This window comes from Schistocerca cancellata, chromosome 5 (assembly GCF_023864275.1).
Source record: "Schistocerca cancellata isolate TAMUIC-IGC-003103 chromosome 5, iqSchCanc2.1, whole genome shotgun sequence".
Lineage (NCBI taxonomy): Eukaryota > Metazoa > Arthropoda > Insecta > Orthoptera > Acrididae > Schistocerca > Schistocerca cancellata.
In genome coordinates, this window is record NC_064630.1 from 352,858,699 (window position 1) to 352,882,541 (window position 23,843).

Sequence of the window (23,843 nt, forward strand, 5' to 3'; positions counted from 1 at the left end):
TTCCTCACTGAGAGGTAAAACAAAAACTGCGCGCGACAAACTCGTACGGACATGATATATCCATTGCTGACTCAAGCATTGTTTACACATTGTTAACCTCGTAATTATCAGAGATCCAAATGTGACGATATTTTGTCTTTCAAAAAGTTCCACCGACGGAAGAAATTGGCTTTTCTGGCGTGATGCCCCACAGCTCTTGCATATTTGAAAAATGTCATGTTACCACCTTGAGCTGCCTGTAAAATATGTATTATACAACCAGTTTCAGTCGCCTAACCATCATCAGGTTCATAAAAGTATTCACAGCATCATTTTAGGTGAAATATAAAGTCGTCATCGTCAGGTGATAAAACCATTAATAATACATTGATATAATATCGTAATATAAATCACGTGGTCAATCTATAAAAACTGTGGTAGGGAGTGTACACATTAATGTTCAGTGCCTCCGTATGGTATGAATCTGTTCACAGCGTTAACGCGAATTACGGTCTTAACGTTAATGTGTGCACTCCGTAGCACAATTTTTATAGGTTGACGACGTAATTTGTATTACGATTTGATAATAGTGTATTATTCATGGTTTTATCGCCTGACGATAACGATTTTATATTTCGCCTAACATGATACTGTGAATACTTTTATGAATGTGATAATGATCAGACGATCGAAATTTGTTGCACAAATCAAGTATTTTACTAGCAACTCAAGACGGTAATTGACATTTTTCAAATTTTTCTAAAAAATAGAAATTTTCACGTCAAAAGATCCCCACGATGCATTAAAATCTGCACTCGCGGTCGAAGCGGAACTCGAACCCACGACAGTTCCTTTACGTGACAGTGGAGCACCCGAGACAACAGAGGCATTCTGATGACATTTGTAAGATGTTTTCGTTACTATCAGTGAGCCGAAACAGTACAGTCACCGCCGGGGTTCCACCCGGCTGCTGTCCGTTTGCACCACAAAAGACACGGAATAGTTCGGCGAAGAGGAAGACGAGACGTGCAGGTCAAAGCCTCCGTGCCGTGGACTTCGGGCGCTGGATCCCCCGACTTGCACGTTACAACAGCCACTTCGCGCTAAAAAGTGAAGAAACTAGACGGAAGCGGCGGTGCAGGAACCTCGCGGCCAGACGGGGTATCGGAGAACCAGTGCTATCGGCGTTCCGGCTTTCTAGGCGATAGGCGCGCGGAAGTGCTGCCAGCTTCCGTGAAGCAGGGGGCGCCGCGACACAGCCGAGCAGCGAGGCACAGGGTAGGGTATATTTGGCGCCGCGGGCTGACGCCACGCGACGCTCGCGCGAGGAAGGGCAGGGGGGGACAGACGGCAGGGAGGGGTGAGTAGCCTATAAGTAGGGGGCGCTCGCGCCGACGCTACACAGTCGGCGAGCCGCCGCCCGCCATGAAGGACGTCATGCACACGCGGGCGCTGTACTCGACGCTCAAGCGCTACTTTGGACATAGCATGGACTGCGCGACTCCCGCCGCTTGGCCCTGCCGGCTTGCTGCAAAGGCCGCTGCCGCCGGCGTCCACGGCCCTGTGAGTATCGCTCGTCCAGCATCGTACGCCCCGGCTTCACGGGGGCTCTTCGTTGTTTCGTTAATTCCGGGTGTAACAGCATTCCCGTTTTTGGCTTCTCTATCACTCCTGCCAGCCAATGACGTAGCTCTGCGGTGCGATGAGTGGCAGCTTGGTTGAATGAATCGACACCGTTTCAGGAGGGGAAAAAACCACTCGTCTGAAACACTGATTGCTTTATTCATACTCGACGTCTCTGCAGACAATAGTTGAAGGCGAACAGGTGGATCTTGTCTTCCCAGATTTCTGTAAGACGTTCGACAAGGCACCACATCATCGACTACTAACCAGGATGCAACTATAAGGAGTATCTTCGTAAATGTGTGATCATTTCGAGCAATGTCTGTCTAATAGTAGCCAGTACGTTTAACGGAACGGCAAATGTTCAACAGAAACGAAACATCGTGTGTCCCCGAAGGAACCCTAATAAGTTTTCATACATGAACGCTGTATCAGAAAGGATCAGCGGCACTATAAGATTGTTCTCTGATGATGCCGTTGTGAACAGGTTTGTATCACGCTGGAACGCTGGTGAAGAATTGCGGAAATACTTGGACAAAGCTTGCAATTTGTGTAATGAGTGGCAGATCCCTTTAAATGTATATCACTGTAAGGTAATACTTATAACAAAGGGAAAGAACACTATAGCATCTGATTAAAAGGTTGGTACTCAACGTCTTGAGCACGCTACATCGTATTAGGGGAACCGGAAAATAATGCTGTTTCTGCACTTGTCCATATTCGTTTGCCCCTTATCATTTCATTGTCTACTTCAAAATCTTGCGAAAGACATTTTAAGATTAGAGTGACTTGTTTAAACGTAAATAATTAAATCTAATTGTATTGCAATTTATGGTGAAAAGACAGAAGAAGCACATACCAGGGTAGTAACGCAACAATTGCTGCCCGGAAACCTTTGCGGTATTTATCCAAGTGCGTTAGATCTTCGCATATGCCAAAGGTGGTTTTCTGAGTTCAGATCGGGTAATTTTCATCTTTCCGACTCGTATTGATCAGAAAGACCAACGACTTTGTAGACAATTAAATGTTAAGGGCGGAAGTGGAAGCAAATCCATGTCAGACAATCGAGGAGCTGTCAAACACTCTTATCCAACCTTGTTCGACCATCCAAGAACATTTGCAGCATATTGGTAAAGACAATCAAAGCTAACAAGCCACCACACGCAAGTTATTGGGTCATCGTCACAATACAGAAGCGTTTTTTGATCGCTTGATCATTGGAGACGACATATGGGTCCTCTACGATAATTCGAAACTCAAAAGGCAGTAGCTCCCTCCGAATGAATCAAATGTTCAAATGTGTGTGAATTCCTAAGAGACCAAACTGCTGACGTCATCGGTCCCTAGTCTTACACACTACTTAAACTAACTTATGCTAAGAACAACACACACACCCACGCCCAAGGGAGGACTCAAACCTCCGCGGGAGGGGCTGCTCAGTCCGTGTCATGGCGCCTCAAACCACGCGGTCACTCAGCGTGGCCCGAATAAATCGCCAGGAAGTACAACCAAGATAGGTTAACACCCTAAAAAGGCGCTTTTGTGTATTTGGTGGAGTATTCGTAGAGTAGTTCATTTTGAAGTGCTGAAACCTGGAGAAACTATGATTCCAGACCTTTACTGTGGACAGTTGGATCTAGTAATTCAGTCTTTAATTGAAAAGTGTCCAGCGATCATCAACAGAAAAGGCGTTATTCTGCAACACGATAATGCAAGACCGCGCTACGCGCGAAACTTGGAAGAAGTTACTGACTTAGAGTGGGAGGTATTGCCTCGCCTACCATGCTCGCCTGATATTGCACCATCGGATTTCCATATATTCCGACCGTCATAACGTTTTCTAAATGGCAACAAACTTGAAAACTGGATGATGTCCAAAATGCCACCTCCAGATATTTTGCTCAAAAACCAATTGATTTTTATCGACGCGGCATTGAAAATTTACGCACTAGATGGTAAAAGTTGTTGGTAGCGAGGGTGATTACATCACTGATTAAAAATAAAAACTTGTGTTAATAATTTATGTGTTTGAATTTAATGTAAAAAACGACACTTCTTTCCGGTCCCACTAATATTTAGGAGTAATATCAAGAAGCGATGTGGAATGGGACGGTCAGGTAAAATCGGTGTTAGGGAAGATTTGTTCGAAGTGTTCTTGGAAAATCAGTGCACCTATAAAAGAAAATCGTACAAAAGTCGCTAGTGCAGCCAATTCTAGTGTTCTGTTCTAGCGTTTGGAGTCCTTATCAAGTAGGCATGCGTGCAGAAATCGAACGAAATCAGATATGAGGTGGTAGGTTCGTAACAGGTCAGTATAGTCCTACTGGAGTGTAACAGGAATGCCCGGGGAAATAAACTAAGAAACCTTGGTATAAAGACGACGTAGTTCTCCCGAAAAACTGTTGCGTAAATATGAAGAACCTATATTCGAAGAAGACTCAGATCATTACGTTGCCACTGTCGTATATCTCGCGTAAGGATAATGAGAATGACCTAAGAGAGATTAGGTTGAATGCAGAGGCATATACGTGGACCATCCTTTTTCTTCGGTCACTACACTAATGGAAAACGAAAGAAAATCGATAACCCCCCACCTGCCACGTACGGTACAGTGGCTTACGGAGTGTAGGTGTAGATGTTAACAAGGTTAAATGCAATTTAATGCGGGTGGGTAGGAGAAACAGTATTAATCGTATGTGGATCGAGTCAGTCACGTCGATTTAACATTTATGCGTAACGTTAAGAGCACACATAACTTTGCAAAACACTGGTGCGACGCGTTTTTGACCAGTGCGCGAGTATTTGGGAGCCCCACTAGGATACAAGGAAGACATCGAAGCAGTTCAGAGGCATGATGCTAAGATTTTACAGGGCAGTCGGGTCAGTATTAGAGTGTTACGAAATGCTCCATGAGCCTATTAGATATGAATCGTTGGGGAGAATAACAGTATGTTTGTGCGAAACGCCGTTGAGGAAGGTTAAGAGAGCCCGCATTTTCGATAGACTCCGGAACGATTCTGTTGCCTCCACCGCGTGAGAATCGTAAGGATAAAATAAGGAAGATTGGCGATTTTTCATAGTCGTACAGGCAGTCCCTTTTCCCTTGCCCCCTTTGCTAATGGAACAGGAAGGAGAATGACAGGGAATGATACACAGCGCCCTCTTGTCATGCACCATACAGTGGCTTCGAGAGTATGTTGATGTGTATGTAGAAAACGTAGTGGGTACTCGAGGAGAAGTAGACATCCGATCGCTAGCTTCTCTGGAAGTATAAACCCGACATGATTTGCCCACAGTCAAGCAGATGTGTTCTTAGATGTTAAAAGAACAATGGTAGATGGCGCCTGGTGCAAGCGCAAGTTTGATCAACCAAATGTTGCCAAAAGGCCCTACTGAAGCGGTTCAGAACCAGGTGATCTTACTGAATGAATGCTGAGGACTGCAAATGTAATATCGCAACAGTGTGAAATACCTCGAATACAACGCGCATTGGAACATTACTCCAACCCGCTGACAGCTGAAGGCACGATGAAAACATGAATACTTGTTTGTTGTTTGACACTCCCTGTTCTGTTTCACTCGCTTGTGAACTGACGGAAAAGTGGCTGGCTGTTCACCTCCGTACGCAGCTTAACCTATTGTTATGTTGTTTTCATGATCCTTACGAAAGGTATACAATGGACGCTGCTGAATTTTTGTGGACTCTTCCTTAAATACCCGCTGTCTGAATTTACCCTTGATGGTTTTGCGAAAGCTGCGATGCCTTTCGTCCAACTGCTCCCAGTTCTTTGAGCAAATCTGTTACTGAGGAATATACCGAGCTCTGAAATTCGTTAACGACTTTTGTCAGATTAACTCGATGAGAACCCCAAACAGGGGAGCAGTATTCTATGCTAAGTCGCACCAGCCTCATGTGCGCGGCTGTCTTAGAAGATAGTCTTCAGTATATCCAAGTTCTTCACATTCGTTTTCTAATGATTTTGTGCATTCGTCCGTTATCCGTAACTTAGTAGTATTATCACCTAGGCCATTCAAACGCTGTGAAGGGCACCAGAAGTCTGCCATTTATTTTGTAATCACATAAATTCATTGAGGCAATCAGTCATTAGATAAGATAGTATGAGAATGTCTTATCGTTTGAGTACCAACACGTCTTTATTCCTGAGGAGCTGGCTCAAAGCTCGGCTAAGCCTTCATGGTTTATTTCCCTGGGCATTGGAGGCAAATGTTGAAATGGTTACTTCAACCAGGCCACGGCCTGTTTCTTCCCCCATTCATTTCCATCCAGGCTTCTGCTCCACCTCTAATGTCGATGATGATGATGATGTTTGGTTTGTGGGGCGCTCAACTGCGTGGTTATCAGCGCCTGTACAATTACCCAATCTTTGCTCAGTCCAATTTCGCCACTTTCCTGGATGATGATGAAATGATGAGGACAACACAAACACCCAGCCATCTCGAGGCAGGTGAAAATCCCTGACCCCGCCGGGAATCGAACCCGGGACCCCGTGCTCGGGAAGCGAGAACGCTACCGCGAGACCACGAGCGGCGGACTCTAATGTCGAGCGGACATTACATTAACCTAACTTCTTTTTCGTCTTAAGTCAAATCATTGATCACATAGTGATAAAGTGACAGTGGATTTTATTTGTGAAATATATGATGTGACTCGAGTACCATTGGGAATCTAATCTCTGCTGCCAGGAACTTTGCATATTCCCAGCCGTTGCATCTGAAAAGTTGCACACTTATGGCTGTAAAACATGTTTCATTGTTGAGATCCATTTGCTTCTAGTCCTGTATATTTAACTCGCAATGCTGCAGCTGTTGCAACTGTTGGTGGCATTTATAGTTACTTGCCATCACCTAGGAAGAAAAAAATTGTTTATAGTTGAACAACCACTCAAAGTCTTTGAGACAGTACAGGGCTGAATAGCTTAGGTACAACGTTCACCTTAAGTGAGATGTGGAAATGGCAGAAAATGAAAATCACTAAATACTAGTTTTCTGGTAGTTGTGTGTTTCCATTTGTCTGAAACTGTAATACTTCATTTTCATCTTCAGTATTCTTGTGCAGTGTGTACTTGATGCATTTCCAATAACAACTTCATCGCATTGTAATTTTTCTCATTCAACATTGTTGTTTGATTTCTAGAGTTTACAATTTCTTTCTAAGGCAGCTTCAATTAATCTGTAAGTCCACTCTAATAACAGGCATCCACCTTTCGAGATGTACTGTTACTCAAAGCATGAAAATACTCTCACTCTTATGTTTTTTTTTCTTTTTAGTTTTGCAGCATACCTCAGAGAGAGAATCAGTATGCATAAGACATACATACTATTTACTATTAATCAGAATAGGAAAGATGGAAATGTTCTCTGGACATTCATCATTTAACCTGTACATTAGTTCACAGACATCTGTTTTCATAGCATAGCTACATGCTTTGTGATATTTAGGGAAAATAGCTTTCAGCTTTGGTGCTGCAACATCCTTCTGTTCATGTGTCAACATTCACGATATATAGTATCTGTTTACACCTATGGTTTAACTGCAAAGAGATATTCTCAAATTTTAATTTCCCATGTCTGCTTAAGTATTTTTGTATTTCTGGATAACAGTTTTGTAACAGTGGATATCTGTTGAAATTTGGAGACATTACGAAACTGTGGTTCATCCGGCTTGTTACAGCTGCCATCTGGGGAAATGGGCAACAAGCATGCAGTGGCACAACCGGAGGGTGAAGAGTCGAGCGCAGAAGAGCGGCTAGCACCAGCTCCCAGCTCGCGGCCACCCTTCGTGGACCAGAATGGCGAGGAGCCAGAGGATGATGTAGAGCTGCCACCACCCATGAAACCCATCAGTGAGCCACTCGTTGTCGCAGGTGCTGCCTCTGCTGACGAGAGCCAGGGCAAGCGGGTAGGTACTACTCTACTGTTCACATTATCCTTCTGGAGAGATTCCAGTTGCAAACTTATTTATTTGTGATTTTTTTTTTTTCTTCAGTAAGATCATTCACAGATATCTCAGATAGAAATGGTGCCTTACTCCCTTTCTGAACATCATGTGATATACATTAATGTTCTTTTGTTTACAATCTCCCTAGCTATGAAGTGTCAAGTACAACTGCATACATATACTCAGGCAACTTCGAGCTCTTCGAGATAATAAAAAAAAAAAAGTTGGCTTTTTATCTTAACAATGTTATTGCCTGTGCACATAGCTAGAATGTATGTTTAATCAAGTTTTAATCTACAGATCATTACTGTGTACAGTTTTCCGCAACTGTGTACAATTACTTGCTGGTGTACTTGGCTGAAACATCTGTGTGTATGGTCAGTGTGATGTTAAGTGCTTGGTGTTGTGTCTTCAAAATTCTATCCAGTGATTTATCTGTATATGGTGCTCAAAACTTTTCTGTTGTCATCTTATTATGCTTCAGTTTCTTCTCTCAAATTGAAATGTGTAACATTTTCTGCTCCACATCTTGTTTGTCTCATGTCAGCACTATGATTCAAATAATTACTAGCATCATACTTCCCACAGTTACCAGGAAAATCTTGCTCAGTACTATGGTTGTTGATGTGTTGATTGTACATAAAGTTCGCCCATGTACAGGTGATGATAGTTATCAGATTTAATTTGTATACCTTCAACTTACTTCATACCTAGTGAACAGGTTTCATGCAACAATGTTTCATACAGTCCCTAAACAGCAATATCAGCTTCAGTTCAGCAAGCACGTATTCAACTAAGTTTCAATATTCTGTGTGTTGTATGGTTCAAAAAGCAACGTGGGACACAGTCTTATTCATATACGTTGCTTGACAAAAACAAGTGAAGCAGCCAGAAGATGTGGTCAGATAACAATGTAACTTTTAACACATTCACATCATCAACAGGTCTGTACATGGTTAGAGTTGCAATTTTCTGTTAAAGATAGTCCATTAGTGTTGTTCATGTATAGTGTTGTTACCAGTATGGTAGGATGTATAAGGGGCATGAACAATGTCGAATGATGAATGATCACTGTGGAGGACATGGATGTGCCGTGTGCTTGGGTGACACAGCTTATCGGCACCTGACAGAGTTTGGAAGGGGGGGTCTCCGTCTGGCTGGCTGGTTGAATCGTGCAATACTCGGGTGTGTGGAATGTTTGGATGTGACAGTGGCCTGATGTTGGACTGCATAGGAATGTGAGAGCAAGTGTACTCATCGTCAAGGATTATGGGTGACTGTGTCTGACCATGACAGGGAGGAATGCCATATTCTGCACCAAACACAGTGTAACACCTTCACATCTGTGCCTGCCATCTGAGAACAAGTAATGGACACACTTCAAAATCCTTTGTCATCTTGCATCATTGATTCACAGTTCTGCACTACCCTCGATGACCTTTTCTTGTGAGTAAGGCAGCGACATGGGGAAAGGTCCCTATCTTCCAATGTTTTGGAGAGCCACAGCAGTGTTACTTGTGGCACCGGGGTGTGGAGACTTAGTGATTGAGGGAACATCTTGTGTACTCATATGTTTTACCACTCATGTGACCATATCGTGGTGCCATTTTTCAATAGGACAATCCTCATCCAGGCATAGCACTTATCTGAATGATCTGTCTGCTTGTGTTGATATACTCCTGTGGACAGTAAGATCTTCATACATGTCCCTGATAGAATATGGGTGGGATCAGTTCGTACATCAACTTCATCCCAGTGTCAGTGTCTAGGGTATCAAAAACCAAGTACAACAGTTATAGGCTAGCTTGCCTCAGGATGGGGTATAATGGCTTTATGATACCCTTCCTAACTGAACAAGGGTATACATCTAGGTCAGAGGGGGTGTTATATCATACTGGTAAGTGAGCTCGTATTGACAAGGTGGATTTACAAAAATAAATTTAATTTGATTTTGAAATCACCCATATTACATACTGTCTCAAACCATTTCATTTTGTTTCCTCCACCCCTCCTGGGTGCTTGTGTGCTTCATTTTAATCAGGCAGTGTATTTAAAGAATTGATTCTTACAGTATGTACTCACTAAAGATAAAATGTTTTCATGCTAGTGTTATTAACACAAATACTGCTTTGCTACAACAGATGCTGATGAGAACACCACCAGACATTTGTTTCTAAGTGTAGTGTAAATGGGTTCTTATTCACTTAAGCATTTACAGGCTATTCAGCTATAGCTGATTTTGTAGTTTTTCAGAATACAACCGACATTGACTAACATATAAGGTGTTTATTGAGATATTATCTGTGAGTAATGTAGGACCTTTTATAGCTTACATAACATACATATTTAAATATGTGCTAATAATTTTATAAAAAATTATGCAGTTTATCTTTCTATATTTTATTACACTTCATTGTGTACTTATCTAAGTTTAAAAAAAGGTGTTTATCTATTTGTGGTATCTTGTAAGTTGTGGAGATACATAGAATCAAATGAAAACTAAATTAGGCAAATAGCAGAGTGTTTGTTTGGAGCATTGAAAGAGAATTTGGAAAGAAAATACAGATTATCTAAACAGTAACAGAGATCCTTAACTGACATACAGAGGCTTTTAAATATAAAACATAGTGCATAGTTCATAGATATTGTTTCTGGAGGAAATATTCATTTCAGGGTGTACTGGGAGAAAAAAAATACAAGGGTGGGTTGCAAAGCAATAGGATCATGAATACGAGAGAAAATGGTGAGATGTGGTTTGCTTGTAGCTGTATGAAATACGGCATTGGGGGAAAAAAAACATACAAAACTATGCAATATTTTGCCACTGCTATATGCTGTAACATAGTTATTTATGAGAAACTTCAGTTTAAGCATGATTTCAGGTCTGTAAAGGAATTCTTTCATTAATTTTTTAAGAAGACAAAAAAATAATTTTTTTATTTGTAGTTTCATTGTATTTGTTGTAAATATCATTTGCTATCACCTGCTGCGTGTAATACCTAGGTTACTGTAAGCAAAAATTATTATATAAATATATTTATCATTAATTTTTCATAAAGTTTTCTTGTATCATGAAGACAGTTTCATCTTTAATAACAGAAACTTCAAAGATCATGAGTGTCTGCAGCAGTAGGCCTTATTTTTGTAACAGTTGTCAGAATATAGCTCTGTCTTTACAGTCATCCAGCCTCTCTCTCAAGGCATTGGAGGGAGCCACATCTGCTGACTTGGCTGAAATAGAGCAAATCGTCAAAGAGCGAATGGTGTGTTTGTAGTTAAATGAGGCTTTTTTTATTTACTTTTGTTGTTTGCCCTGAACCTTTATGTTGAGTTGTGCATGATTTCAGAGTGTATATTTGGCTGCACAATTCTGTATTACTGGCACATTCGGAAGTTATATTTCAAATGTAGTGTATCATCATAATTGATATCATGCTGTTGCTTTCTCTTTCAGTCAGGTGCTGGTGGTAGTCTCTTGCACACACTTGGAGTTCACATGTAGTTTGCTATAAACACATTATTGAATGTCTTTAATTTTTGTTTGGCTTAATTAGTTTTATGTAAGCATTTGTGGAACATGCTCACTGCAATTTATTTTAATATGAATAAATTCTCACCTTGTTTGCAATAGATTTTGTATTTATAGTCAGTGTACACTGTCTTATATCATTAGTCATTCACAATTTTTTGCTGCTGATGTATCTGTGTGATATCTGTATAGATATGGTATATAGAATTATACATGTGCTGGCATTTGGTATCAGACACAGTTTTATTTTCGGTGGACACAATGTTAAACTTACGCTTACCACAAGCATGACGTAGGAACAGTTTTTCATATTGATTACATTTGGAACACTAAGAAATACAGATATCATTGAAGTAAGGAGCCACGGTTCTCTGAAATTAAAATTTTGTAAGTGATCTTTGGATTTGGTGTGGGATGAGATCTGAACCTGTTTGTTATTGTGAAACCCAAGAGTAGCATCTGTGTACAAATACAGAACAACTGGAATAGGAGTAAAATCCAGACAGATCATGAATATTGACTATGTACTTCCATAATAGACTGATGAAAGGAAACTGGGAGACAAAACAAGGTTGTTCTATTGTTGAAAAGAAAGAAAACTCCCTTTGCATCCTAATGCCAGAGAAATACGACTCACAGGAAAGGAATTAATTATATTTGAGAGAGGGCAAGGGGGGAGGGGGAGATTCACTGCAGTTCCATTTATGTATTTTGTGTTTTTGTTTTGGTATTTGCTGTGAGGTTTCCCTTCGTGTGGGAGTTATGTATAACAGAATGGAGGTGTTATGTCCAGTTACGTCTTCCTTGTTCAACTTGTCCTTTCATGTAGGGTATTTGTATCTTCCCTTTCTTCTTTCCTAGCTGTCTATATCTCCTGGTGAAAGCATTATTTAAAAGTTCTGATAGGTAGTCACACAATATTTGCTTTTAATTTGTGTTCCTCTTTAAACTGTTCCAGTTTTTGTGTTAGTTAATAACTAGATGTTCATCTTACATTGTGCATAATGATTGCATTGATTCCAGAGTTGAAATTTTAAATTTTCATTCAGATTAGTTGTACAATGTTTACACTGCATTTTATTCCAACAGATTATGTGCAATCTAAGTTAAAATTCTGATCTCATTTTAATGATAGATGGATTACAACTTTCAAAACCTTTAGGAACACTTGAAAACATTTCTATTTCAGTAATGGAATTTACAAAAAAAAAAAAAGTTCATTTCAGCATGGATTCTCAAGAAATTGATAAAGTTAGTTGGAACAGTAGACTGTACAGTTTCTGCTGCATGTTAACACTTCAGAATTATATTTAAGTATTGACAGAGAGAGGTTTTTGTGATCATTTGCTGATGAAATGTTGTATTCTCTACAGGAGCAGCACACAGAAAATCAAGAAAGGAACAGTCTCCTTAATCGAGATTCTAAAGTGTCGAGTGAAATGGCATCTGATGGTGAAACAAGCACAAATACTGCTAGTGAAGGGCAGGGGACTTGTGAAGAAGAGACAGCTGATGATAAAGGTGGAGGGAGCAGGGAAGGGGGTGAAGCACAAGGCAGTGCCAGTGGCACGACAGCTGCGCCAAGTGACAGTGAAAGTGTTGAGGACGCGGCAGTTGCCGCCATACGCAAACGTGAATACGTAATTAGAGAATTGGTGGAGACTGAGAGGGACTATGTCCGTGATCTGGAATATGTTACAGAGGGCTACATGCCTCTTATGAGGAATCCAGACTGTGAAATACCAATGCCTGAGGATCTGAGAGGAGGCAAAGACAAAATGGTGTTTGGAAACTTGGAAGCAATCTATGAGTGGCACAGAGAGTGAGTAACATTATATTCACATATATTATGCTACCATTAAAGTATATTATGGATATCAGATTGATAAATTTGCTGTAGTACTGTGTCTGCCAGGAATATTTCTTTCTTAGTTTTTTTCTAAGTTTTTAAGCATCTGCTTAATTTGAGTAAATGTGCATTTTGCTTCTTTGTAATTTCATAGTCATGAGCTGCTTGTTATGTCAGTCCAGTAACAGAATAAAAGACATAAGTAGTCAGTCGTGACCTTCATTGAGAAAAATGGCATATTTCCATTGGCTATTTATTTCTTTACCATAATAAATTATAAAATTCATCATTAATTGGGCTTAAGTATGATAAATGAAATATTTTCCTTGACTTCCTGTGTGATAGTTTCCATTTTCTTCACCAGCCTCAATAAACATAAACTTCTGGTATTCAACATTATACTCCCTTTCACTTGTCATACTTCACAGAGTTACACATGTCATATGGTTAATTACTCCCTATTGATTTGTGATAGATTTCTTTCCTGCTCTTTCTATAATATATTATACTTCAAATTAACTATAATTTTTATCATTTTCCACTTATAATATTGAATGAACTTGATATAAAATGCTGGATTTACAGTCAAGAGATAACCCAGGTTCAGACTGTAGACTACTAATTTAGCTAATTGTCTTACAATTCATCAGTCATTGCTCAAAAGTGCAGGGATGATTTTGCGTTGTGCCCATGACGATTTCTTCCTCCATGTCTGTAAACTTTATGAGTATTCTTTTTTTATTCAGAAAGGGTTTATCCATAAAATATGCCATGAAAGAAGATAAAGATTATGCATAGGCTGGAAAATTGAAATTTGGAATATGTGAAATTTTTGCATATTCTGCATAGCAATACTAATGAAACTAGATGTGGGATGCATTTCACAAGAGATGCTATTGTAACTTAAGTTATGGCCAGTCTGCATCACATGAGTGTGTGTTTTCCCCAGAGTGCTGTCCTGGAAATACCAGGAATTGTATGTTGTAATGTCAGGAATTATATATCATTGACTTGTGAAAAATAATGTGTTATAATGGATATCTGTGATGTTGTACTGAATTATTTTGGCTTACAGAAGTGCTGAATAGAACATTAGTAGATACTCTTAGTAATGATAAACCTCTAATGTTTGGTATATTCTAGTATCAACAAAAAAATTCACTATTTGGTACTACTTTGCATTGCTTTTACATGAAATAACATTTTACTTTGATACATTGCCTGTCCATTTTACAGATGGAATGGAAGTTCACATGTGTCATCGTATAAAATAGATCACACCAATATGTTAAACTGTTCACAGTTGTTAACTGCATCTCCTTCAGAAATATTCATATTTGAAGCAACTTTTGCTCTTAAGAATAAAAGTCATATGAAATTAAGAGACTGCCTAAAAGCACTTACAGAACAAACACAATACCTGTCAGAAATTAATTCACTTTTTTTATTATTACACTAACATTCTTAGAATTCAAAATTAACATACTGTGCTCATGTTCCACAAATGGGATTTGATTTTATAGCAAAGGTGGCTGTGTTTATAGATATATTTTTTATAAATCCCTCCAGAAAAATATCATTGTCAACTCTTGGCAAAGCTGTATACATTTCCTCTCAAAATAATTTCATCCTGCTCCATAGATGGTCATACTGACTTGACATCAAACTGTTTTCATCTGAGAAAAAAGAATATTTATTGAATTACTCTGTTTGTGAGATAACACAGTTTTAATTTTTCATTGCTTGTCCTCTTGTCACCCAGAATATTGATTTGCAAGAGTTGTGCTCTGTGATTCTCTTTTAATGATCAGTGTTGTTAAGTGAGACATCCTCTGTTTATTATTGGCTGGCCAACATGTTTAATACTGTACATGTTCAGTTCTGTCCTACTTACATTGTTACTCTTGTGTAAGAGGAGAGTAGTTGGTACTGCAATTCTTAAGAGGAGAGTAGTTGGTACTGCAATTCTGATCTTTGCTTATTATGCAAATTTTGTGTTATAAACATCACAGATAGCCATTCGTGTTTTATGTTATCCATGGATTGTTATGTGCCCATATTTCCAAGCATCTTCTAAAACATAAAACTGCAGCATTTTTCAGAATAGAGGGAAAGTATGATTTGCATAACATTAACTGGCATTTTAACAAATGTTTATTAGATTGTGCCTTTGCCTTTTCAACAATAAGGGAGTGAGAAAATTGCCTCATAGAGCTTTATTTACATTTCTGTATGTCAGACAAATGACGAAATTAAGTTTCATTTGTTTTTAAGTTTTATTTTTGCATTGCCCATTCATTATGTAATGGTTTTAAAACATGCAATTTTCAGGAAAGAAACCTTTATTAAATATTTGATTATTGCATGATCACTGAAGTTTTGAAAACATCTCATTACTTATTTGTAATAAGAAAGTAGCCATACATCTTTATCTGGTCGTACTATAACAATGTGCTTTTCTTCTAGCTTCTTTTTGAAGGCTCTAGAGAAATGCCTCAGCCATCCAGAAGAACTTGGTCCACTCTTCAAGAGGTATGAGAGAAAACTGCATATGTATGTGGTTTACTGTCAAAACAAACCCGTTTCGGAGTACATTGTCTCAGAATATGATATCTATTTTGAGGTAAGTCCTGTTCCATACATTCATCCTCATATTTTTATTATTCAGACAATTGAAAAAAATGTAATTATAATAAGCCAGTAACTTATGATTAACATCTTGAAACGCTTTTTAAAAAATGGGGACTCATGCTAATTTGGTTCTTCAGTGCTAGTCCTGAATCTGATTATGGTTCTACCTTTCTGTATTGTAATACTTTCTGATTTATATTAGGCATAGAATGTGTCATTAATTAAAAACTACACTTTTCTAGTGGTTTGCATTATAAGCTCATAACAATACTTCATTTGTCTCTTAAAACTTGCGTCCTATTATAAATCGTATGAGAGGCTGAAAGTAAGTATGTATATGAAGAATAGTGTGATGAAATACCTGATAATATATCACTTAATTTCCAGGCTCTGAATTTCATGATGGTCCATATTATTTCACCCATACTCACTCTCTTAGAAGCAGAAAAAAAACTGTGCATTCCTCTCTAGAGTTTCGTATTGAGTTTTATATTCTCATGCAAAACTCTTTTAATGGGTTGCCTGTGAACATCAGGCAGGAAATGGAAAAATCTCCTCCCCCTTAAAAAAAAAGATAGAGGAGAGGGAAAGAGAGAGAGAACCAGAATGTCTTGTTAGTAAATCCTCCTACAATTTAGCAGAATATTTGTACTCAGAACTGTACCTTCCATGTAAATCTAACATTTGTATTAGATAACTCTTGACTTTTACAGTACATAGACAGCTTATAGTCGTCTGTTTAAAGTTATGTTAATGCTTTGTTGGAAGTATTAGATACAAACAGCAGCTGAGTGGTGGACTTTTTCAAAGCAATTCTACAAGATGGGATTTACACAACATCGTGTGTAAATGAATGAATGAATAAACAAACACTATACACTCTCAAGTAAAATTAATGATTGGCTCAAAGTCCACATATGATTCGTTATTATTTTAATGCAGATTTAAACTTTGAGTAACAAAAATATTTCATCAAAATGACTTTGTGTTCAGAACACAGTATGCATCAAAAGCTTGTAATAATAGGCAGATCACAACAAATCTTTTATATGTCTGCAGCCCTATTTATAATAGTACTGTTATCATTGTTTTCAGGAACTTCGCCAAAAGCTTGGCCATAAACTGACATTAGGTGACCTGCTCATCAAACCTGTTCAGCGCATTATGAAGTACCAACTTTTGTTGCGAGACATCTACAAATACACTGAACGAGCAAAGCTTCAGAATGAGATTGACTCATTACGTATTGCACTGCAGGTGATGCAGGTTGTTCCCAAAGCTGCAAATGACATGATGGATGTGGGCAGGCTCCAGGGTTTTGATGTAAGTTTGTTCATCAGTTTGTATAACATACAAATAGTATTTTCTAACAGAAAGTTTTGGAAACTTGTTTTACTAGCAGAAACACAAGCAGTAATATTGCTATTGAAAATCTTACAGAAGTGATAAAGACGACACTGTTAGTAACTACAGTACCTTAACATAGTAACATTATGATAAATACGATAGCTGCGGATGGAAAGGAATGGAGAAATAGAAAGCAAAGATAAAAAGTATGAAGAGAACTCTGGCTTAATATGGGTTATACTTTTCAAAACTGTGTATAGTGGAAACTAAGAATATCCTGGAGAAAAAGTTATATCTGTGGCTCTGAATTTCTAAGTCAGGGAAGAAGAATGTATGAAGTGTAGTGTACCATGGTACAGTATAGTTACTTATTCATCCAATAACCATTTTACAATGCTGTCATTTGCTATAATATTTTTGCAGTGTGGGATCAAGTGCTGCTAGAACAGGATTTCCTCAAATGTAAATATTTTATCTTTCAAACAATGGAAATTTCAGGCTGAAATATCAACAATAGCATGATAAGGATAGATTGCTACTCACCATAAAGATGACACATTGAATTACAGACAGGCACAATGAAAAGACTGTTACACATTCAGTTTTCAGCCAAAGCCTTCTTCAGGAAACATAACACACATACATTTCCACAGCCAAGCACACTTCACACTCAAATGACAGCTATCTCTGCCCACTACACCCAGAATGTAGCCGTTGCCTTGAACAAAAGCAGCAGTCCAGTGTGGATGGGCAAGGGGGAGGGATAGTAGGGTACATGTGAGGGAGAGACGAGCACTTTTTGGCGGAGCATGCAGGGACTATGGCGGCAAGACAAGGCTGCCAGATGCAGCATCAGGAGGCTGTGGGGGATGAAGAGGGAGGGGACAGGCAGCAGAACAGGAGAGAAGCAGAGATGGGGAAAAACCAGAGGGTACACCAGCATTCATTCTTAATAACAGATTTTTCACTGTAGAGAGTTTGAACATCTGAGAAGAGAATTAATGGAGTATCATTATGGATGTTTATTTTATACACTGTAATAATTAAATACAAGCATATAACTTAAAGAGAAGTCAGAGAGGTCATCTTATTTTATCCTTAATGGGATGATTAACTTCGAGTAAAGATTATTCAATTTAAGAATGTGTTTTGCATCTCAGCATCAAGCACCAATAAACTGCTTTCAAAGTCAACGTAGTTTCTATTAGCTGCATATGCAGGGTGTCCCAAAAAACACTAACAAGCTTTGGTGACAGGTTCCTTACACCAAAACAAGAAAGGAATGCCTAGTAAACATGGGGTCTAAAATGAATACATTGAAAGCTGTGTGCCCTGGTTCATCTTCTCTACCACAAAACACAGCTCTTCACTGAATAACTGCCATAGCTCTTAAGGTATGCATTTTAGAACCCATGTTTACTAGACATTTTTTTCTTATTTTGTTGTAAAGAACCTGTCCCTAAAGCTTGTAGGTGTTTTTGTGGGACATCCTGTATACAACTACAATGCACTTATTCATTGTGTGAAATCCTCTCAAGGTATACATCACTATTGCACTCAGATACATGACTGTATTACGTAGCTTCCACTCTGCTTAGTTTCTGTATTCCTGTAGCTATACTTACAGCATCAAGATAATAAATCCACTACCCATTTCATCAGTCTCACACAACACTACAGTTTTTCCATCTCCTACTTAAAAAAACTTAACATTGTCCATTTTTCTGTGGGTGCTTTTATCTTTTCACATTTTTTCCCCTGTTAAACCTCTATTTCTGTAGCTACATCATCCATACTCTGATCTCTGCCTTAGATCTCAATTCTAACATTCTGTATCAACCATAAACCCTCTTTGACCAGATGAGAACCACTATCCCCTCTCTGAAGTTAGTGATCTGTAAGTACAGCACCTCATTTCCACAAGAACATTATTCCATGACAAACAAGTTTTAAATGCTTTCCATTCAGAAATTATGCTATAAACACTTCCTATGATAGTTACATCAGAAAGTTTAGCTGAGTTGTTATCTACACCATGCAGCACAAAAATCTATTCCATATGTATTTTACTGAAGATTTACTTTTTGAATGTGGAATATGTCTGTGTTTCAGGGTAAAATAACAGCACAAGGGAAACTTCTACTTCATGGCCCATTGGTGTGTTGTGAAGGGAATTCAGCATTTAACTTCAAAGGAAAGGAGTTGCATGTCTTCTTTTTTGAACAGAATGTAATATTCAGTGAAGCTGTTGGAAAGAAAACTCAGTTCTCCAATCCAGTGTACATTTATAAGGCCCATATACAGGTTAGAGCACAGTTTATAGTTTTACCCGTACTGCTGTTATCTTTATATGAACAGTCTCTTTGAATTTAATTTTCTGAAAACTGTGTTTATAGTAGCATATTTGTGTTATGTTTAATCTGATAATAGCATATTTTTAAACTTCTTTTCTGGTCATTAGGTGAATAAAATGAGCCTAGAAGAAGTTCCTGATGATTGTGAGCCAGGAAAGTTTATAATTCGATCAACTGATCCCAATAAGCCCAACTTGTCATATGTCTGCCAACCAATGTCTAAAGAAAGTTGTGAAGAATGGGTGTCGACAATTCGGAGTATTCTGCAGACACAAAAAGACTTTCTGAAAGCACTTCAGTCACCCATAGATTATCAGAGGGGTCAGGAGAAAAAGAAGGAGGTGTAAGTAGTTCTGGTACTCCTCAGAGTGTTGTGAATTGTTGTTGACATATGTTTGAAATGTGAATGTGAGATAAGGTGCTCTGATTCTGAGAATCAAAATGATTGTGAGGTCTGTCAGCCACAAAATGCAGGATTCTGTGGCAAGAGTTTTGGGTGGAATGCAGTGAATGTACTTTCAGTGTGTATTGTCTGAGGATGAACCAATTATGACATTGTAAGCCAACACTGTATTGAGGAATAGAGAGACACAGTTCTGTATTACCATCGGTATGATATGGTTGCTTAATAAAGCCTTCTTAGGCAAGGTGTGCTACATTCAGAGTGAACCAGTATTTCATTATTAAAAAATTAAGTCACTTGCAATATTAGTCTTGTTTGTGCTGGACTGTTTTGTAGAAACAATTCTTTAAAGCTTTGCCATTTAGAAATAATTGATTTCAAGAAAGAACTGGTTTCTTTATGCTGTAGGCCTACAGTGTTAGAGCTGTGATACAGACTTGCTTTATTGTGAATAACTTTTGTGAAACCAAAGTTTTACACTGCTAGGACTAAATGCAAGAAACATTTCTAAAAAGTTGAGTGAAATGTGCATTTCAATAAATACAAGTAAATCCTGAAGCTCTTGCCCTCCTGCCAGAGAGAATAGCCTTGTAGAAGTCTGACGAGAAATGTTAGCGATAAATCCTAATGCTCTTGAAGCCATGAGGAGCTGTTTTGATATACTTTGCTAATGTGTGGCTAATTGCTCTGTCTGTATAGAAATTATAAATAACGGGTATGAATCTCAATAGTTCTTATTAATAAAAAGTTGTTTCAATCCAGTCCACAAACTACAACAAAAAAAATTGAATCTGTTTGTGAACACAGACATTTTGTTTGCTGGTTGTCAGTAAGCCACTGACAAAATGAAACTTTTTAAGTCAATTTCCATATTGATTCCTCATGTTCTGTACATGGGAATTAAGGCAACTGCACTAACATTCTCTTTAACTGGCTCCCGACCTCTGTGTCATAAAAGACATGAGATTATTATGTATATAATATGTATGTTTGTACATAATAAAAACAAAACATTTTCAATAGAATTGAAATACCTTGATTTATGCAAAATTGTAATATCCCATCCATTATCCTAAATGACACTAACATACTGTCCTACGTGAGACTTCTCCTGCATATCAAAGGGTGAAATCAAATTGTAAGTTGTATTTCACATTTCTGCTGTGAAATAAATAAATAATTAAAGTGTGTGTGTGTGTGTGTGTGTGTGTGTGTGTGTGAGACAGAGAGAGAGAGAGAGAGAGAGAGAGAGAGAGAGAGAGAGAGAAGAGACGAGACGAGATTAAAGTGGGGTCTAGATATGAAACTGTGTGAACTGCTGAGAGTGTTGGCTATGTTATAATTTTTCCTGATGTATAATTTTATGAATTTCTATGTAATATAAAAGACAATTTTTTGTGATATTTTTTTTATCCATCACAGTGAAATTCTGCTTTGAGGAAGACAAGAAATAACACTATTTTCTCAAAGATTACCCAAAACACACAAACACTTGCAGTAAATATTTACAGCATAAATTTTAGGAATAATTTAAAAAATGTTTGTGTTAACTGTGCAGAAACTATTTGAGTTTAAGACAATTAGCAGTCTCCATACCTTTGTTACAAGAACCTGCAGACAGCATGTAAAATAAATTGTATGAGTACTAGTAGATATGTGCTAGTCAGTGAAAAAATGTGATGAGTTGTTTACAGTAGAGTGTGAATAACTTCAGTCGTTACACCTGGAAACTCACCGACATGTACATAATCTGATTTGCTTACTGAAATGGGGTGGAATGGCTGAATTATTTTACATGCAAGTGGAAGCATCAGATAAGAATAACTTTTCAAAGATATGAAAGTGAACAAAAATATCTCTTGTATTAATTTTCAGTTTTTTATCCTTTTTTGTTTCACACACAGTTCGAATTCCATTTATTCTTTTCATATGACATTTATGTTTTACTCTGATTCCCTTTTCCACCTCCAAAACAAATGGGTCAGAAATTTGTTTTAAGTGTTTGAGTTTTAGTATCACTTTTTTGGGAACTGTTAGTCAGTTTGCATCATTTGTATTTGGTAAGTATGGTTTAATAATCCATAGAAAGTTCTGGTTGAGAATAATTAATTATTTAGGAATAAAAAGACGACTCACCAAAAGGCAGAAGTGCTGCACCATCGACAAAAGGTACAGAGCTTTGCATTGCTAGCTTTCAGAATGAAATTCCTTTCTCAAGCTGTAGGAGAACACACACACACACACACACACACACACACACACACACACACACACAAACACACAAAACTGTCTCCCTACATTGTGCTCATGTGTGTGTGTGTGTGTGTGTGTGTGTGTGTGTGTGTGTGTGTGTGGGCGCGCGCGCACGAGCGAGCGAGCGAGCATTTTTCTCCTACAGCATGAGAAACGAATTTCATTCTGAAAGCTAGCAAAGCAAAGCTCTGTACCTTTCGTTCATGTATCTGTTGACGGTGCAGTGCTTCTGCCTTTCATTGAGTTATATCTTTATTCCTGCATAATTCGTAAGCATGGTTTAGTCATATTTTGTAAAATCTGATATATCTGAACAATATTTCAACCAAATGTCTGAACCTACAGCTTAAAAATGTTTATTGTCTAGCAAATAAATCCTTCATTCATGATAACAGTCAACAGCAGTTATCACCCAGCATGTGACATATATGTGAGTTCATGGGAACCTCAGATATCTTTCCTGTTCCTGAGCACAATATTCTTCACAGTTGTTGGGTTCTTTCATCATCCCATCTACCTACAATTTTGTCATAAATGAACAACTGCTGAAATAAAAAAAAAATTCCACTCTTACTTTTATTTCATAAACTGTATTCTCAAAATCAACAAGATAAAATGGAAGAAATCGATAGAGGTGCATTTATAAAAAAGATGTGGTTGTGGTGTAAGTTGAACTTCAAGGATCCCATTAAACAAAGTTTTCTTGTATTCATCACCATTCACTTAATTTAAAAATTAAATTTGCATCTTAATGGTCAAGTGCCACTAAAAATATATATGAAAAAGAAATATCGCTACTCATCACATAGTGGAGATGTTGAGTCGCAGACAGGACAACAAAAAGACTACTAAACATGTAAGCTATCGGCCAGAAGGCTTTCTTCCAATGCAGACAACATACACACATGCACATTCGCGCGCACAAACACAACACAACAACAACACACACACACACACACACACACACACACACACACACACACATCTCAGACATGACCACTGCCTCTGGTTGCCAGGAGCAGCCTGTTAATTTTAATTGTAACTGTGAAACATCAGTATATTGCTTTATACAAGAATTTGAAATACAAAGGTGTAGAGGTGGTGGAATTATGGATCCTTAGTCCCCATAACAATAACTCTTGCCTACTACTTCCTTATTTCATGACAATCCTTGTAACCTGGTCTGAAAAACAGATTTGTGTTAACAATGTCACTGCAATTGTGGTGCAGTCTCAAAACTGAGCGTATGTGAAAAATAAGACTGATTTTCATCAGTGAATTTTTTACTCTTGAAAACTTAGGTATTTCAGTCTTGATTTCTATGTCCTCATTCCTTTCTTGCACACACTACCTGTTCTGGGAAAAACTTTGGGGCAGGTAGCCACAAAACTCAGAAAAAATTATTTCTCATTTACTGTTTTATTCTTTGTTTCTGCATCTGGCAGGTAACAGCTAAGTTTTGATAGGAGAAACTTACTGTCTGTCTATTTCCAATGTTCTAAGATCAGGGAACTGGGTAATGTCAAAGCATTTGACCATACAAGGGATGAATACAACTTCTTGCAGAAATGAACTGTCCTGTGCATGAGCACCTCAGTAGAAAGACTTTGCTGCTCAGATACAGTTTCTCTTCACACAAAACACTGCAGTGAATTTCTTCTTTGGAGTTTTGATTCCACTGTAAGAGTTCTTCTTACTGTTAGTATGCCCTTGAGAAAACTGAATGACAACCCTGTCCTATCAACAATGTAATTGTCATATGGTTCTCATTGTCATAAATTGTTTCTGGGCTTTTGTTCACTGCCTTTCATTGGCTGTCTTCTTTTGCAAAATTCTTTAAAATATAACAATGACCCAATTCAAATTGGACTGTGTAACAGTATTTTTCACTTCTGGAAGACACTATCTATTAAATA

General features: G+C 38.2%; 1 protein-coding gene across 1 annotated transcript in view; it reads left to right on the top strand.

Moving 5' to 3' along the window:
* LOC126188056 (kalirin) overlaps positions 1-23,843 on the top strand; it is a 2,181,516-nt gene that overhangs the window by 2,112,729 nt on the left and 44,944 nt on the right. Inside the window, exons 37-43 of the mRNA XM_049929493.1 lie at positions 7,295-7,522; positions 10,741-10,824; positions 12,464-12,912; positions 15,406-15,562; positions 16,666-16,893; positions 19,030-19,221; positions 19,379-19,614. Of these exons, the coding sequence (XP_049785450.1) occupies positions 7,295-7,522; positions 10,741-10,824; positions 12,464-12,912; positions 15,406-15,562; positions 16,666-16,893; positions 19,030-19,221; positions 19,379-19,614 (1,574 nt within the window). The remainder of the gene's footprint in view (positions 1-7,294; positions 7,523-10,740; positions 10,825-12,463; positions 12,913-15,405; positions 15,563-16,665; positions 16,894-19,029; positions 19,222-19,378; positions 19,615-23,843) is intronic.